The 17,286-nt window shown below is 47.2% G+C and overlaps 1 protein-coding gene and 1 long non-coding RNA gene across 51 annotated transcripts in view; one reads left to right on the top strand and one right to left on the bottom strand.

Moving 5' to 3' along the window:
* FHAD1 (forkhead associated phosphopeptide binding domain 1) overlaps positions 1–10,941 on the bottom strand; it is a 132,943-nt gene extending 122,002 nt beyond the window's left edge. For all 50 annotated transcript variants that reach the window (XR_014807085.1, XR_014807084.1, XR_014807099.1 and 47 more), the window contains exons 1-2: positions 10,830–10,941; positions 7,231–7,337 (exon numbers count right to left, since the gene is read on the bottom strand). Coding sequence is in view for 17 of the 50 variants with exons in the window: in XM_021097597.2 (XP_020953256.2) it covers positions 7,231–7,323 (93 nt within the window). In the remaining 33 variants the exon portion in view is untranslated. The remainder of the gene's footprint in view (positions 1–7,230; positions 7,338–10,829) is intronic.
* A 57-nt stretch (positions 10,942–10,998) lies between these two features.
* On the top strand, positions 10,999–15,932 carry LOC146402570 (uncharacterized). The gene is made up of 2 exons (XR_014807152.1): positions 10,999–11,222; positions 14,198–15,932. It is a non-coding gene; the product is annotated as an uncharacterized LOC146402570 (long non-coding RNA).
* Positions 15,933–17,286: the final 1,354 nt, after the last annotated feature.

The raw sequence follows: 17,286 nt of genomic DNA, 5'->3' as shown, positions 1-17,286 counted from the left end.
CCTGATGTGGCGCAGCAGGTAAGGGTCCGACTGCAGTGGCTCGGGTTGCTGAGCAGGTGCCATGGGTGCAGCAAAAAAGGGGGGGGGTTAAGATGGTAATTTTTTTTCTTTTTTATGGTCACACCTGTGGCATATGGAAGTTTATGCGCTGGGGGTCAAATCAAAGATGTAGCTGCTGGCCTACACCATAGCCAGAGTAAGCCAGATCTGAGCCACATCTGTGACCCATATCACAGCTTTTGGCAATGCTGGATCCTTAACTCACTGAGCGAGGCCAGGGATCGAACCCAAGTCCTCATGAATACTGGTCAGGTCCTTAACCTGCTGAGCCACAATAAGAACTCCATGGTAAATTTTATGTTATGTGTATTTTATCACTATTTTTTACAAATGGCATTATGATCTAGCCCTTTCCCCTGAACCCTTTCCTCTTAGAAGCCCCTCCACATGCTGGAGAGAAATTGCTGTGGTGGGAAATGATCAATGAAATCAGCCCTAAGTTTCAGCTGCCCGAGCAGGGGACAAAGTTCCCTGAGGACTGGGGAGATGAGATAGGTGAACCCCCAGAGTGAGGAGGGCTTGGGAAAGAGCCAGGGTGGTGGTGGGGAGCACGACCCAGGAAGAACGACAGGTGGGGGTGTGGTGAAGATAGAGGAGCCGGCAGGTGCACCCCCAGGCCTGTTTCATTCTGTGGATCTCCCCATAGGGACTTCACCTCACATCTCCAAACATAGGAGTTCGCTCAGATTAAGAAACACGTGAATTAAAATGACATAGGTATCGTATTTCACCGTGTAGATCAGGGAGGACCCAATGAGTGGACAGCACCCTTGCTGGGGACAGAGTGGCAAACGCATCCACTGCTGGTGGCCATCACATCTGGAGACCTCCGGTGGGCAACTGGGCCACGACAATCAGAGTCACAGATGTATCTGTCCTTTGGTACAGCAGACATACCCACTTGTCCGCGAAGTGATGCAGATAACAGGATGATCACAGCAGCCTTGTTTGTTTTTTTCTGTCTGGGTTTTGTTGTTGTTGTTGTCGTTGTTGTTTTGCTTTTTAGGGCCGCACCCGCAGCATATGGAGGTTCCCAGGCTAGGGGTCTAATCAGAGCTATAGCTACGGGCCACAGCCACAGCCACAGCAGGTCCGAGCTGCATCTGTGACCTACACCATAGCTCTCAGCAAAGCCAGATCCTTAACTGAGCGAGGCCAGGGATCGAACCCCCAATCTCATGGTTCCCAGTAGGATTCGTTACTGCTGTGCCACAATGGTAACTCCACAGCAGCCTTGTCTAATAATAAGATTACGATGTATGCTCCTGATGTTTTCTAAGAGGCAGCCCAGAACTGGCAGGTGACAGGCAAAGGGATGACAGTCAGCTGGCTGTATGGGTTCTGGGGTATGTGCGAGATCAGTCTGGCTCTAGGACCCTCAGACCCCACGTGAGAAGGGCTGACACATGCTGGAGAGGCTGCTCTACCAGTGAGAAGGCAGCCGGCTGGCAGAATGCTGTTTGCCCAGGGCAAAGGTGGGGGCACAAGCATTTCACCTCCCACTCATTTCGGTTCTTATTTTTTCTCTGTCAGTCCTCTAGGGGATCCTGAAACCTCCCGGGGTGTGTATGTGTGGGGGTCTGGATGAGTTCGTGGGGAGGGGGTAGGGTCAGTCAGCCCCCTACTGTTGAGACTTCTCGTTTCCTCAAAACAAAGCTTACTGCAATAACTCTCTCTCTCCCTCTCTCTTTCAACGGGAGCTCTCAGAATATCACAGGGGAAGAAGCTCCACTGACCAGAAGGGAGCAGGAGGGAGCACGATGGTGGGGTTGGTCCTGGAACTGACTCCGGGGAACCCCACTCCCCGCACCTGAACCTGGGGAGCATTTTAAGTGTGAAGATTGCTGAGCTCTGCCCCAACCCCACTGGAAAGTCTGGCATTCGTGTTTAATAGGCACTCTTATGCATATGGAAATTCCACCAACCACTGGCTTGCAGTAGTTCTTCATTCTGGAAGAACCACACCCTTTTCTCAACAGAGTTTAAGTAACAGCCACAGAGAGCTCTAAAAATTACAGCACACAGGCCACATCATGGAAATGATAATTTGCAACGTTCAGCTGCAAAATGAGCAAGGCTGAGGCTTCTGAGTGTGAATCTCTGAGCTCCTGACTGTGGGCACCCGGCAGCCAGGGCAGGTCTTCCCCTTGCTCACCGTCCTTCGGGGCCTTCTTCCCATTACTCCTCAGATAAAGATCAAAATCCTTATGGTGACTGAAGGCCGACTTGTCCTTTGGCCCTCCTTCCCACTCTGACTTCTAGAAGGATGCACAGTTTTTTTGTCTTTTTTTTTTTTTCCCAGTCCCCTGCTCTCACAGTATGTTCTTCCACCCCAGGGCCTTTGCACATGCTGTTCCCTTCCCCCTCTGTCTAGTAAAGTCCCCCTTGTCTTCCATATTCATTCCCTTAGAGCTCCAATGTTGCAATGGAACAATACACACCTTTGCGGGATCCTTTGACTTATGTCTCTCTCCTGGCGGCCTCCTGACTGCAGGGACCGTGCCCAGTTTGGGCATTATTGTATCCCCAGGCTTGCCTCAGTGCTGAGGCTCTGGGTAAATATTATGGAATGAATGAGTGATGACATCAGTAAAACCTAGGCTGGCTCTAAACAGGCTTCACTGCCATTAGGAAGCCAAACTCCTTACAGGATGTATTTTCATTTAAAAAAAATAAAAAAACAAAAAAAAAAAACCTGCAAATACCAATATTGATTTCCCCTGAGCCGAATGATTACAAGTGACTTTTATTTTTCTTCCTTATACTTTGCTTTCTCCTAATTTTTAAAAGCAGGAAGCATGTAACCACCTTCCATTATCGGAAAAAGTAAATGATGTCAAAATATTACGATACCAGCGATGAATACACTATGTCAGCCTTGCCAATGAGTATAAATCTTTAGAAGCACAACGGCCTATTCTTTAGCATTGATCCAGGTAAATAAATATCTTTTTTATTTGCTAGATGTAACCTTTGGGTAATTTCAAGGATGCCTTTTTAGTAATATGTATTTCTGAATTTTACTTAGTGGCGTGACTTGTAGTGGCAGAAATAACATAAACTCTAAATCTACTGTTGAAATTATTCCTCAGGAGTTCCCGTCATGCCTCAGTGGTTAACGAACCCGACTAGTGTCCATGAGGATGCGGGTTTGATCCCTGGCCTCGCATGGTGGGTTAAGGATCCAGAGTTGCCGTGAGCTGTGGTATAGGTCACAGATGTGGCTCAGATCATGCATTGCTGTGGCCATGGTATAGGCCGGGAGCTACAGCTCCAATGTGACCCCTAGCCTGGGAACCTCCATATGCCGCAGGTGTGGCCCTTAAAAAGACCAAAAAAAAGAAAGAAAGAAAGAAAGAAATTATTCCTCAGGACGGCTCACAGCTGAACAAAGGCGATTCTTCTGATCAGAAAAGCCCAGTGGAGTCAGCAGAGGGGCAATTTTTACTTTGTCCTGTTTCATAAAACTCTAAAGTGTTGATGTGTCTGCATGTTTCAATTCTTCAGAATGGACCTGTGTCCCCACACCCCTTTTTAGAGCAAATCTCCTTTCCCGAAGCCGTGTAAGCGCTGGAAAGATGATGCGTGTAAGACAGAAGTGCCCATTAACAGTCTGTTCACGAAACACTTGGCAACTCATGGATCTTCTGTTCTCCCGGAGCCAAAACAAACTCTCGCTTCTGGAAATGCAACTGACTCCTTCATAAATCAATGTGACCACTGCTGGGGGTGGTGACTGACTCCTTAAACTAAGTCCAAGGAGCGGCAAGCAGTCAATTATTTTCGTGCAATGAATGCAGCCCAATTTCTGTCCATTTAATAACTGTCTTCCTTGGTTCCCTTTTCCCAGTGGCGTGTTAATACCGGTGGATCCTCAGCTCAACCCAGTGCACCTCTGAGGATCCCTCCCAGCCTCTGTTTTATGAGGCCACGACAATCACCCCGGTGTCATTTACTTAGTACCCTGTGCCAGGCTCTTCATGTGCATTTCCGACGTAATCCTCACAACAACCCTGTGAGGTCAGAGGCTTAAAGTCGGCGACCAGGAGCCCAGGGTGATTAAGTAATTGGCTGGAAGTCACACAGCCACAAAGTAGCCTGAGGAGAGTCAAACCCAGGTCTGTCCATCTCCAAAGCCTGTGCTTTTATTTATTATTTATTTTATTACTTTTACTTTTTAGGACCGTACTCGTGGCACGTGGAGGTTCCCAGGCTAGGGGTCCAATTGGAGCTACAGCTGCCAGCCTACACCACAGCCACAGCCACACCAGATCCAAGCCACGTCTGTGACCTACACCACAGCTCACGGCAACGCTGGATCCTTAACCCGCTGAGCGAGGCCAGGGATGGAACCTGTGTCCTCATGGTTCCCAGTCAGGTTCCTTAACCACTGAGTCACGACGGGAACTGCTAAAGCCTGTGCTTCTAAAAAGAATTATGGTTTTCCAATATCATAGGCAGGTTCAAAGCAGAGATCTCTGTCTGGACTTTGGCTAGACGGGAAATAAAACGACTGCAAATCTACCTATTGTTATGATAAAGAAGAAACTGCAATTCTTTTTCTCCCCCACCCTGTCCCCACTGTGCACACGGCACAGATTTTCTGCAGCCTTGAAGGGAGTCCACATCACGGAGGAGAAGCTTGGGCGGAGGGTGGGGAGGGCTCATGGAGTTTTTTCCTTTTTAATTTTTGTGGCTGCACCCGCAGCATGTGGAGGTTCCCAGACCAGGGATCAAACCTGCACCACAGCAGTGACAACACCGGATCCTTAATCACTATGCCACCAGGGAACTCCCGTGGAGTTATTTTTCCACCTGTTGAGTTTACAATAAACATTCTCAGAAAACCAGGTATCAAGGGGGGATTTTCTCACTTCGTAAGAACATCTACAAAAACCCTACAGTTAACCTTATACTTAATGGTTAGCTTTCTCTCCAGATGAGGAATAAGCAAACATAAAGATGTATACGGCTCTCTTCCACAGAGTGCTGGAAATCCCAGCCAGTGCAATAAAGCAAGGAAAAGGAAATTAAAGGCATTCAGATCTCCTTTTCTGAAAGGAGAAATAAAACTGTTCTTATTTGTAGACAACATGATTGTGTATGTACAAAATCCCAAGAAATCTACAAAAACCCTTGCAATGAAAGTTCAGTTAAGGTTGTAATAAGGTTGTAATAGCCCCAAATTGGGATAAGAATGCCCTTTGGTAAGTGAGGGGTTATTCATGTGGTGGTACATCCATACCATAGGCTGTTATCTAATTCAGCAATAAGAGAACAAGCTAACAACCTACATGGATCTCAAGGACATGACACTGAGTAAAAAAAAAAAAAAAAAAGAAAGAAATCAATCTCAGAGGTCACAGATTATATGATTCCATTTATGTAACCTCCTCAAAATGATGGGAATTACAGAGATGGAAAACAGGTTAGTGGCTGTCGGGGTTTGGGGATGGTGGTGGAAGAGGTATCGTGACCATAAAGGAATATCACAAGGAGGATCTTTTTTTGGCTGCACCTGCGACATATGGAAGTTCCCAGGCTAGGGAGCAAATCTGAGCCATAGCTGTGACCTACCAGACCCTTAACCCACTGCACCACAGAGGGAATTGCAAGGAAGATCTTTGGTGATGGAATAGTTTTGTATCTTGATGGCTACACACAGATCCACACAGGTGATAAAAGGGCACAGGCCCATCTCACTCCACTGTTTGTGAATCCATAATTATTTCAAAATAAAAAGTTAAAAAATTTGTTGAAGTCTGAGAAAGTCCTGCTTTTCACAGTCATAGAGAGATTTCATCACATTTCTCTTCCTGCTTCAGTATTTTAACCCCTCTTAGGAGAAAAGGGAGCCCTCCTCCACTGTTGGTGGGAATGTAAATTGGTGCAAGCACTATGGAGAAGAGTATGAAGGTTCCTTAAAAAACTGAAAAATAGAGCTACCATATGACCCTATAATCCCACTTCTAAGCATGTATCCAGATAAAAACATAATTCAAAAAAATACACGGCACCTCAATGTTCACTGCAACACAATTCACAATAGCCGAGGCATGGAAGCAACCTAAATGTCCACTGACAGACAAATGGATAAAAAAGATGTGGTATTTATATGTGATAGACTACTACTCAGCCATAAAAAAGAACAAAATGATGCTATTTGCAGCAACAAGGGTGGACCTAGGGATTATCATACTAAATGAAGACACAGAGAGAAAGACAAATATCATATGATATCAGTTACATGTGGAATCTTAAAAAAGATACAAATGAACTTACATATGAAACAGAAATAGAGCCATAGACACAGAAAACAAACCTATGGTTACCAAAGGGGAAAGGGGGGAGAGGGATCAATTAGGAATTTTGGATTAACATACAAACACTACTACACATAAAACAGATAATCATCAAAGACCAACTGTATAGCACAGGCAGTTATATTCCATATTTTATAATAACCTCTAAGGGAAAAGAATCTGAAAAAGATATATATATATATATATATATATCACTTTGGTATTCACCTGAAACTAAAACAACCCTATAAATCAACTAGACGTCAATTAAAAAAAAGAAAAAATATTTTAACCCTCCTCAATATTTTAAAAGGCTCCAAGCCATCGTTTTTATCATTCCTTACTTCCTTCCAACTTCCTTGGCTGTCAATGAGCTGGGCCTGTGGCCCAAACCACAGCTAATTCAGGGAGTGAAATGAAATGAGAGAATGCTGAGACTATGCCTGGGGCTCACCCTGACTTAGTACTTGGAGGTTAGGGGCTCCAAGGTGCCCACCACAATCTCCAGAAGCTCTGGAAAGGGTGAGAGGCCATTACCCAAGCTGGGACTTCAGGTGGCCCTGGCTCCCAGACCTGGAGCAGGTAAAGGTCAGGAACCAGCTCTCTGCCCACCTTCCAAACCGCCTCATCAGGCTGCTGGGGAGGGGATGCTGGGTGGGAGCTCGCAGCCATGGTCAGCAAAGGGCTGAGGGCCCATCGCTCATTCTCACCGCATGTACTAGGAAAACCCAGCACATTCAGCAGCTGGTTGTTGACGGCACCTCGAGGAAGGATGTGGCTGACATCAGAGACTGGAGTCCACAGAACAGCAGGGACGTCTGGAGGGGCTGAAGGGCCGGAGATCAGAATGGGCACAAAGAAGTCTTACCTCTAAAACAAGGTCTGAGTCTTGATGCCTCCCAATCGTAGTACTTTTATTCAGGACAAAAAAGCCTTCTGCGCTCTTTAGATAGGCTTTCATACTCTCTGCTTTCCCTATAAAAGGTTTTTAGAAAAAAAAAATTGTTGGCAAAAAATACAATCTTCTAATTATTCAACATCACACTTGGAATGAATGAAACAGATTGCAACATCCAAAGGAGAAATCAGCAGAGGTAGGATAGATGGATTCAACAATGATCACAGCTGTAATTCTGCACATTTTAAAGACTGTCTTTTAAACAGTGGTATCTGGCATAGAGGAGTCTGGATCAGATCATCAGAAGACATGTTTTATGTAACTCAGAGCACACAGAGTCATGAAAACAACCCAGCAACAAATCGGAATTCCACGGATAACTGCTCTCCATCTCCATTAAGCTTAGTTTGGGCTTAGTTATTGGACATAATCAAGTGCTGAGTATGATGGACCCACCTCTTATTAGCTAGGTGACCCTGGATGACTTAGGTATTCTCTAGGCCTCTGTTTCCTCTTCTGTAAAATGGGGTTAATACTGCTCTGTATCCCAAAGAGTTTTGTGAGGAGTAAATGTGAAGCATCTAGAATGCTGCCGGCTACACTATACACATTTGTCCTGCTGTGATTATCACTGTTACTAACCTCAGGCTTCTCAAACTTTGATTCAAGGAACCCTAGCGCTCTCTAGAGCTTCTTCAAGTGCCGAGAGTCAGTCATCAAGGAAACAGGCATTAGAAGATATTCTCTTCTTGAGTGACTGCATTTCTTCATATATTTAAGTAGAAAAAAAATGATTTCCAAAGACAGAGTATCAAGATTACAGCTTGGCTGTAGGGTCAGGACTCTGCACATCTTCTTTTTTTTCCTGGCATTTTATTATGAAAATGTCAAACACACAGAAACGTGGAAAGAGGTGGATGGAGAAATCCTATATAACTCACCACCCAGATTCTACAGTGGATAATGTTGCTGTATTTGCTTTATCATACCTCTACCCATCTAGCCATCCATCCATTTGCTATTTTAATGCATTTTGAAGTAAGTCCTATACAGGTTTTTCAACATGAAAAGTTCAAGGACTTTTCATAGGTTCCAAAATGTTGGTATTTCATGTGCTCCGTGAATTCTGATTTGAGACATGTCCGACCACACAGCGTGACGTCCTCCATTTCAACGCCGTGTCGAAGCAAGTCTCCTTTCAACTGAAACGTCACTGAAATGTGAAGCTGTCGAACTTGTGGATAAAAACAAAAGTCATCAGGTGTGGCTGTAGACGGTCTCAGGTCTGGCTCTGTCGTCCCTAACATCTCCATCATCACGTACTGAATCCCTACCAAGGGCCTGGCTCTGTGCTACCCTCTGACCCACGCCGCCTCTTCTCATCCTTAGAACAACCCTGTGAGGTGGTGTCAGAATGGCCCCACCCTACAGATGAGGAAACAGACTCCGAGAGGTTAAGGTGACACAGGAGTAAGTGTCAGGGACCCCACTCTGGGGCCTTTGCACGTAACCACTGCACAAACCTCCACTGTTGCTGGTGGTGCAAAGTGGGGTGGGGGAGCTGAGTTATCTGTTGACCCTTGGGATATGCAATAACGGAAAGTCCTTCAAACCATTATTCTATCCTCTGAAAGGAAGAACTGATCCTACCTGGGAGTAAGGGAAATAAAAACAAGCCAGATAGTTTATACTTGTCAACTCTGAGGCTTGTGAATGCCCCATAGATACTGATGCTTTCATAGAATGTGAAATAAATTTTATCAAGTTCACTGTCATGAATATAGGGGGAAAGACACTTCCTCTTCCCAAAGAACCGTGCTCTATTGCCGTCAGTAATCTTCAATGGCCAAGGACCACATTATCCAGCAACACAGTCAAGCCTAATTAATCTAATATGTACACTTTTGAGAAATGTCTCTTCTGCAGGAATGGAACCTGGGATACGTCACTAGACTAAAATGTATAACTTGGATCATGTGCATATTTGGTTTTTAGCTCTCACCTGAGATGTCCCCAAGGCTGGTGTCTTCTCTCTGCTCAGCTGTCCCCCGCCTGTAAACACCCGACCGCCCTGGCTAACGGTGCCCTCATGCACCTTACTCCCCTGCTAGCACTTTCCCCTGCTGTGTTTCCTTCCTTGTACTTACATTCTCGGACATGTTCTTGTTCCTTTATTTGGTTGTGTTTGCTGTTTGTTTCTCTTTCACTGAGATAAATATTCCCAGAAAACCAGAACGGTGTTGACTTTGTTAAGAGGCAATTCTGCATGAATATCTTGCATTTGTGCCCATGTTCAGAGCAAAGGCATTGACAGATTTTGTCCTGCACTATCTTTTCAAGGATGTTTGTATGGCAAACAGCCTGGGAGGATATAGATAATGTTATAATAAAGATCCCGGCTCCTTCTGGGGCAAAAGGTGGGCAGGTTTGCTAACAGCTCCTTTCAAAGACTGTGGTTTCCCAAGTTTAGACTTCTCTACCTGAGACATAAACCCTGTGTGTTCGCAGCACCCACCTTGGCTGTTCTGCAAGGGGGACTTTCAGGGCAACGGGAACCAATGTGCATATGAAGCTCTGGCTGCCTATTTTTTGTGTCTGCTATGCTGTGAATAAAAACATTCTTTGTTTCTGGCCTTGACTTCTGCCAGTGCCTACAAGCTGGGCAGGCTAACTTTCAAACAAGGTAAAACCACTGTGGTTTCTGACAGTTCTGTGCATCACCCCATTTCCAGCGCTGGGGGCAGTGCCTGACACATAGTAGGTGCTTGGTAAACACGTGCTGAGTGAATGACAAATGACACCTCAAACCAAGTTAGTGCAGCCAGCTGGTCAGGAGCCTCTGAGGGCAACTACCTTCCATTTTTCCTTTTGGTATCTATCCTAGATGACTTCTTGGAAAACCTAAATTCTATCTCTTCAGCTTTGGGGTTGGACAATATTTTTCCACCCTAATCTTGCCCCGTGCCTCTCACCTCCCTGCCTGAAAACACGGAAGGAAGTAATCTGAACATGTTTACCTGTGAATTCATTTTTACTCAGTGCCATGGCGCACCAGCCACAGTAAAGAGTAAAAAAACTGCAATCATTTGCATTCCCCGACACTTGGGATGGTTCAGAACTGAGCTACAGGAGCAAACTTTCTTTTGAGGGCTACACAGTCTTCAGTGTCCTCAAAGTTCCTTAAAGAAGGAGAGGTCAGGCAAGGGGGGCGTGTCTCTGACCACTGCGTGGGTTGCTGTCCATAAATCACGGGAAACGGAGATTCCTCTCTTAATCCCAGCTGTACCCCTACCCCCACCTCCACCCCTCCGCCCCGGAGCTGGTGCCAAGGAAGGGCCTGAATTCCTGCGCAGGCTATGTGGGGGGGGGGGGGGGAGCTGTACTTAGGAGGGAAGGGATAGTGTTGGAGGCCTTTTCTGGGCTGTTCCTGGAGACCCGGGCCTGGATCAGAGAAGAGTTCAAGCCTGGGATGGGGCCTGGTCCCCCGCCTATCCCCTCAAGTCCTTGACTTCGTAGGGGCTGGGCCCCGTCAGGCCCACGTATCCGCCCTCCTTCCGTGCCGCACTCACCTGGCCGGAGGAAGAAGCCCACGCTCCGTCCTCCGCCGAGAGCCGGGGCAGCTCGGGAGGCGCTGGGCCCGCTCCGGGCGAGGCCTCCCGGCCGCGCTCCCGCGGAGTCTCCAGCTGGCTGCCCTCGACCCGCGCGCCCGCCCGGCGTGTGTACGCACGTCGCTATGGCAACGCCCGGCCCGCGCAGCTGGTGAGGGGCGTGGCCTGAGCGGCTGGCGGCCGAGAGCGGTGATGTGCTGATCACCTGGCCGCCGACTGCAGCCTAGGGGGCCCCAGCCCCGTTTCACGGACGGGGAAACCGAGCTCAGTGGTCATAGAAGTAGCCCAGAGTTTTACAGCGAGGAAGGAGCAGACTCAAGAATTCTTCCTTGTTGTACCTTCGCTCTGGAGTGGGTGCGTTGAAGCGGGGTGGGCAGGTGGGTGAGGGTAATGGCGCTGAACCAGAAGCTTGGAGGCTAGTACCCCACCCAAATCTCTAGCTCTCGTTGCTGCGGAGGAGAAAATAGAGTAAGCTAGAGGGACCGCCACTTCTGGGTGGGAGACGGCGGGGGGGAGACAATTTTGAATGAATGAGGGATTCTGCCTCGTGCAGGGGAAAGGAAATTTACCCGTCCACAGCCCTGCTATTCCTGTCCTTCCCGTCGTTAAAACTGACGTTTATCCTTTGATTTGCTCTTTTCTCCTACAAACGTCACCTGTGTCCCCACAAGGGTCAGACGGTGGCCCCAGCGCTGACCTGGATCAGTCACTAAAGAATTCCCCATCCACGAGCACAGGAGAGGGGGGATGGAGTGTGTTGAGAAGACCTGTAAATCCCCATCATCTCCCCTTAGCCCCGTGTCACCTTTTTCACATCAACCCCTTCTGCCTGGGAGCAGAACAGCCCTGCTGACTACCTGCAGGATGCATTTCCATGCTGGGAAATGACTGACAAGGTGCCCCAAGAAAAACTCAGAACATTTATCTAAGAAAGATGAAAGATGGCAGAGTCCACGCTAGTCAGTTAGGAAGATAGAAAAATCATGGAAATCAATACAGGGTGGATTGTATAGTAAAGAGGCTCAGACAGGCCCAGAGACTCTTAGAAATGCAGATCCTCCGAAGACCTCAGAAACTCCTGTTCGGCAGGTCTGGAGCATGGTCCAGGAATGTATTTGTCACAGCATGCAAATTCTTTGTGCATTTGTTACAAATATGGCAAAAACCTCAGAATTTATTCACCCCTTCAGTTGGATTGCTGACACCTCCCCCAGAACCTGTCCCCAGAAATTTCTGGAAGGTTCTGCCTGAGTCAGTTCCCTTTGACCAGAAAGATCCCAGGAAAGGATGAGGAGTGAGTGACCACAAAAGCTGGGGGGCCTGAGTCATAACTTCAGAGGAATAGGGAGAGTCGGTCAACTCCCCAGGCACCCATTTTTTTTTTTTTCGGTGGTACCCAAGACATATGGACGTTCCCAGGTCAGGAATTGAATCCGAGCCGCAGGTGCAGCAACACTGGGTCCTTTAATCCACTGTGCCTGCCAGGATGAAACCCATTCCTCCATAGCGACACTATTGCAATTGGATTCTTAACCTACTGTGCCTGCCACAGCGGGAACTCCCCCAGGCACATTTCTGCCTCAGGACCTTTGCATTTACTGTTTCCTCTCCCTACCAGGCACTTCCCCCAGGGATCTCCTTAAGCAACTTTAGATTTTTACTCAAATATCACCCTATTTAAAATTGGGTTTTTTTATTTTGTTTTGTTTTGCTTTTTAGGCCCTCGCCCATGGCATATGGAGGTTCCCAGGCTAGGGGTCCAATCGGAGCTACAGCTGCCAGCCTACACCCCAGCCACAGCAACACAGGATCCAAGCCGTGTGTTTGACCTACACCACAGCTCACGGCAACGCCAGATCCTTAACCCAAGGTGTGAGGCCAGGGATCAAACCCGCACCCTCATGGCTCCTAGTGGGCTTTGTTTCCGCTGCACCACAAAGGGAACTCCTAAAATTGTTTTAAAAAACAAACCAATCCAGTAAACAAGAGCAATGTTTTAGAGGTCCACATGACCAACAAAACAAAATAAAAACCTCCCTCTATCACTCGTCACTTTGTATAACCACTTATTATCTCACATACCATTTATTTAGTTTATTTATCTTATTTATTGTCTGTCTCCTCATCCCCCCACCCTCCAGAACACAAGCTCCCTGAGGGCAGGGATTTGTTTCTCTTTGGGTCACTGCTGTGTTACTAATACCTAGAACAGGGCTTGGTTGAATGAAGGAATGGATGAGCCAGGGCAGGACTTGCCACCACTCCCAGCCTTGTGTCCTACCTCTTGAGAGTTTGAGCTGAACTGAACTTACCCCCGGACCTTGGCATCTCAAGCCAGGACCCCTCCCCCATCCCCATCTCTCTGCTTGGCTTTAGTGTAACACAAACTTGCTCACTGCCAGCCAGACCCTACCCGAGGCCGGCCCAAGCTGGAGCAGCCCATGGCCCCCGACGGGCTTCAGAGAGCTCCTGTTCCCATTAGCCTGCCTCTCCATGAGGAAACACTAAACCAGGGACAAAGCCAACATTTAGACTCACTGGAGCAGAAATCGCCAAATCTCAATTGCCCTCCCACATAGGATGCCACAGTCATGGCTAAGGGTGTGTGAAAGTCTTAAAACCTGATTCCATTTCATTTAAAATTTCAAAAAGAGAAAGTAAAATACCCCAATAACTTACAGCTTTCTGATAGCATTTTCCTGGGCTGAGTGAGAGCTGTATTTTGCAGTAAAATTACTGCCCCTGAAGAAAAAAAAATAGAGATTTCTAGATTATTTGGGCTCCAGGGTGGACGCCTTTAATCAGTCAATCATGTTGAGCTCTGGGCAGCTACCAAGGCCGCACTGTATCTCCATCAACATCAGATTACTGGTATCTGAAGGGCCGGGATTCGGGAGTCCCATTCCCGACGTTCCCAGCTGTCCTTATAATAGTGGACCCGTTCCAAGGTGTCCTTATAATAGTGGACCCGTGATGTTAATTTAGGGCTTTCTGCCTGCAGGCACCGTCTCAGTCCTTCCCTCGGCCAGTCTCCAAGGACTGTGGTTTAGTTCTCAGCCTAATCGGGTGCAGCAGGTGTGTGTGAAACACCCACGATACTGACCTCTGCAGAGGAGCATTCAAAAATGTCTTGAAGGGCAGTATTTCTCTCAGATTACTCCCATTCTCACAGGAAAATAAGGCTCAAAGTGGCGCAGCCAGAAAATCTGGAAGGATTTGAATCTAGATGACAGTGACGGGAAGATGTTTTCCCCAGGGACTGCAGGTGACAGTTGTCACAACCACAAGACACCCGTGCTCACCACCTGCTTTCCTTCTGCTTCCAATAGGTTGGGCTCTTGTCTGTCCTAAGGCTTGGAGGTGCCTGAGGCATGAGGGTAAGTGGGCGCGGGGCCGAGAGGGGACCTTTGGGCTTGCCACCAAGCTCTCCTGCCACACACTGGGCTTGCTCCTGCAGGAGCTCTGCTCCAGTGACCTTCCCTGGGCTCTCTGTAACAGGGGAGACCCCACCTGCTGTGTCCCCACCCCAGACCTGCCTGTGGCTTTTCCTCTTGCCCCCCTGCATTCCAGCAAGAACTGAATGCTGACTTCCTGGGGGAGGAAGGGAGATTGCCCAGCCTTTATGGGTATGGGAGAGCCAAGGAAAGCACTGGAACAGGAGCAAGGGAGAGTAAGAGCAAGAAAAAGAACATCACCCCTGTGTGCACTGCAGCACTATTCTCAATAGTCAAGACATGGAAGCAACCTAAATGTCCACTGACAGAGGAGTGGATAAAGAAGATGTGGTACATATGTGTACACACACACACACACACACACACACACACACAATGGAATACTACTCAGGCATAAAAAAGAATGAAATAATGCTGTTTGTAGCAACATAGATGGACCTAGAGATTATCCTACTAAGTGAAATAAGCCAGACATAGAGAAATATCATATGATATTGCTTATACATGGAATCTAAAAAAATGCTGCAAATAAACTTGTATGCAAAACAGAAATAGACACACAGACATAGGAAACAAACTTAAAGTTACCAGTGGGGAAAGGGAGGGAAAGAGAAACTAGGAGTGAAGAGTTAACACGTACACACTACTATGTATAAAATAGTGGACCTACTGTGTGGCCCAGGGAAATATACTCAATATTTTGAAATAACCTATAAAGGAAAAGAACCTGAAAAAAAATAGACATATATATGCATAACTCAATCCCTTTACTGTACACCTGAAACTAATGCAATATTGTAAATCCACTGTACATCAATAAAAAATAAAAGCACGACGAGCAGCATTGAGTAGGGTGACAAATGGGAGAGTGAAAAGCCACTAGAGGTTCCACTGCCCATTAATAACCTGACCCTATAGGCTAAGGAAATGCACGTTTGTTCGTTTGTTTCTTTTTATAGCCGCACCTGGGGTATGTGGAGGTTCCCAGGCTACGGGTTGAATCAGAGCTGCAGTGGAGGCCTACGCCACAGCCACAGCAACACAGGATCTGAGCTGCACCTGTGACCTACACCACAGCTTGCAACAATGCCAGATCCTTAACCCACTGAGCAAGGCCTCACAGAGACAACATCTGGTCTTTAACCCACTGACCCACAATGGGAATTCTGGAATACTGTCTTTTCTGTAAACTTTTTTTTTTTTTTGGAAAAATAAGGTATATCTTGAACAGTGGACAAATCCTAAATGTACATTTGAAGAATTTTCACAAAATGTATGCACCCACTCTAACCATAACCAAGATTAAGTGGCAGAATATCACCAGCCCCCCAAGAAACCTCCCTGTGCTCCCTTCTGGTCCCCTAGACCCACTACTGGTCCGGCTTCCAGTATCAGAGACTAGTTCTACTTATTTTTTGAACTTCATGTGAATGGAATCATGCAGATTCCACTTGCTGCTTGGTTTTGTTTTACTCAACTACGTGAGATTTGACCATGCTGTCTGGTGAAGCTGTGGTTCATTCATTCTCAATGCTGCATTGCATTACACTGTATTAGTTACCTATTCCTGCAGAATAAATTATGGCAAATTCAGTGGCTCAAAACATCACATACCCTTATCATGTCACAGTTTCTGTGGGTCAGGAATCCAGGTACTGCAAAGCCAAGTACTCTGCTCAGGGTCTCTGCCAGGCTGCAATCAGAGAGGTGGCCAAGCCTGGGGTCTCATCTGAAGTTCAACTGGGGAAGGATCCATTGTCCAGTCCTGGTGGCAACTGGCAGGACTCACTTCCTGAGGGTTGTTAATCTGAGAGCCTCCCCTCCTTGCTGGCTGTTAGCCAGAGGTTCCCTGGCTGTTTCTTGCCATGGGAGCTTCTCCATAAGGAGGCTTGCTTCATCAAGCCCATGAGAGTCAATCGAGAGAATCTTCCGGCAAGATGAGAGTTACAATCTTACGGAACATACTCACAGAAATGACATCCCCATCACCTTTGCAGCATCTCTTGATTAGAAGGAAGGTGCAGTCCTGCCCGTACTCAAGGGAAGGGGGTTACACAGAGGTGTGAACAGGAGGGATCACTGGGGGCCGTTGTAGATGCTTTTGGTGGGCTCATGTGCACATGGCTCTTGGGTATATATCCAAAGAGTAGAATTTCTGGGTTGTGCATGTGTCCAGCATTACAAGATTCTGCCAAACATTTTGCCAAAGCATGGGTACCATCTACACTCCCTTGGCAGGCCATGAGCTTTCCAGTCATAGCGCATGCTTTAAATACATTCCTCCTCTCTCTCCGTATCCAAGGGGTTTTTGACCTGGGGCTCCTTGGGACAGCTCCTGGCCCCACTGCAGAATCACCCAATTCTGGCCCACACCTCCAGACTTTCTGATCATTTGAGGCCTCGAATATAAACTGAAAGATATAGTCCACCTCGAGGTGAGCATCCCTATGCCCTTGGTGTTCAGAGCAGTACCCTGGCATGCAGTTGGTACTCAATAAATATTTCTTTTTCTTTTTTTTTTTTTTTTTGTCTTTTTGGGGCTGCACCCATGGCATATGGAGGTTCCCAAGCTAGGAGTCCAATTGGAGCTGTAGCCACCGGCCTACACCAGAGCCACAGCAATGTTAGATCTGAGTTGCATCTGCAACCTACACCATAGCTCACGGCAACACCAGATCCTTAATCCACTGAGCGAGGCCAGGGATTGAACCCACAACCCCACAGCTCCTCGTTGGATTCATTTCCACTGCGCTGCGACGGGAACTCCGATCAATAAAATATTTCTTTGATGAAGTGAATGAGTTTAGGAACTATTGTTCGAGAGATGGGCCCCAGGGGAGGGTGTGAGCTGCTGAACTGGGGAGGAAGCTTTGATGTGTCTGAGCCTGTGTGCATTTTTCTGGGAAGAGGGCCCAGAGCCTCAGCCAGATTTCACCCCCACAAAGGTTAAGAACCGCTGCGAT

Source organism: Sus scrofa, chromosome 6 (genome assembly GCF_054392235.1).
Source record: "Sus scrofa isolate SSC_HxYL_T2T_F1_AM1 chromosome 6, Sscrofa_HxYL_maternal_Yorkshire_Landrace_v2.0, whole genome shotgun sequence".
Lineage (NCBI taxonomy): Eukaryota > Metazoa > Chordata > Mammalia > Artiodactyla > Suidae > Sus > Sus scrofa.
Note: the sequence above shows the minus strand (reverse complement) of the source record. Positions and strands in the feature narration are given on the sequence as shown.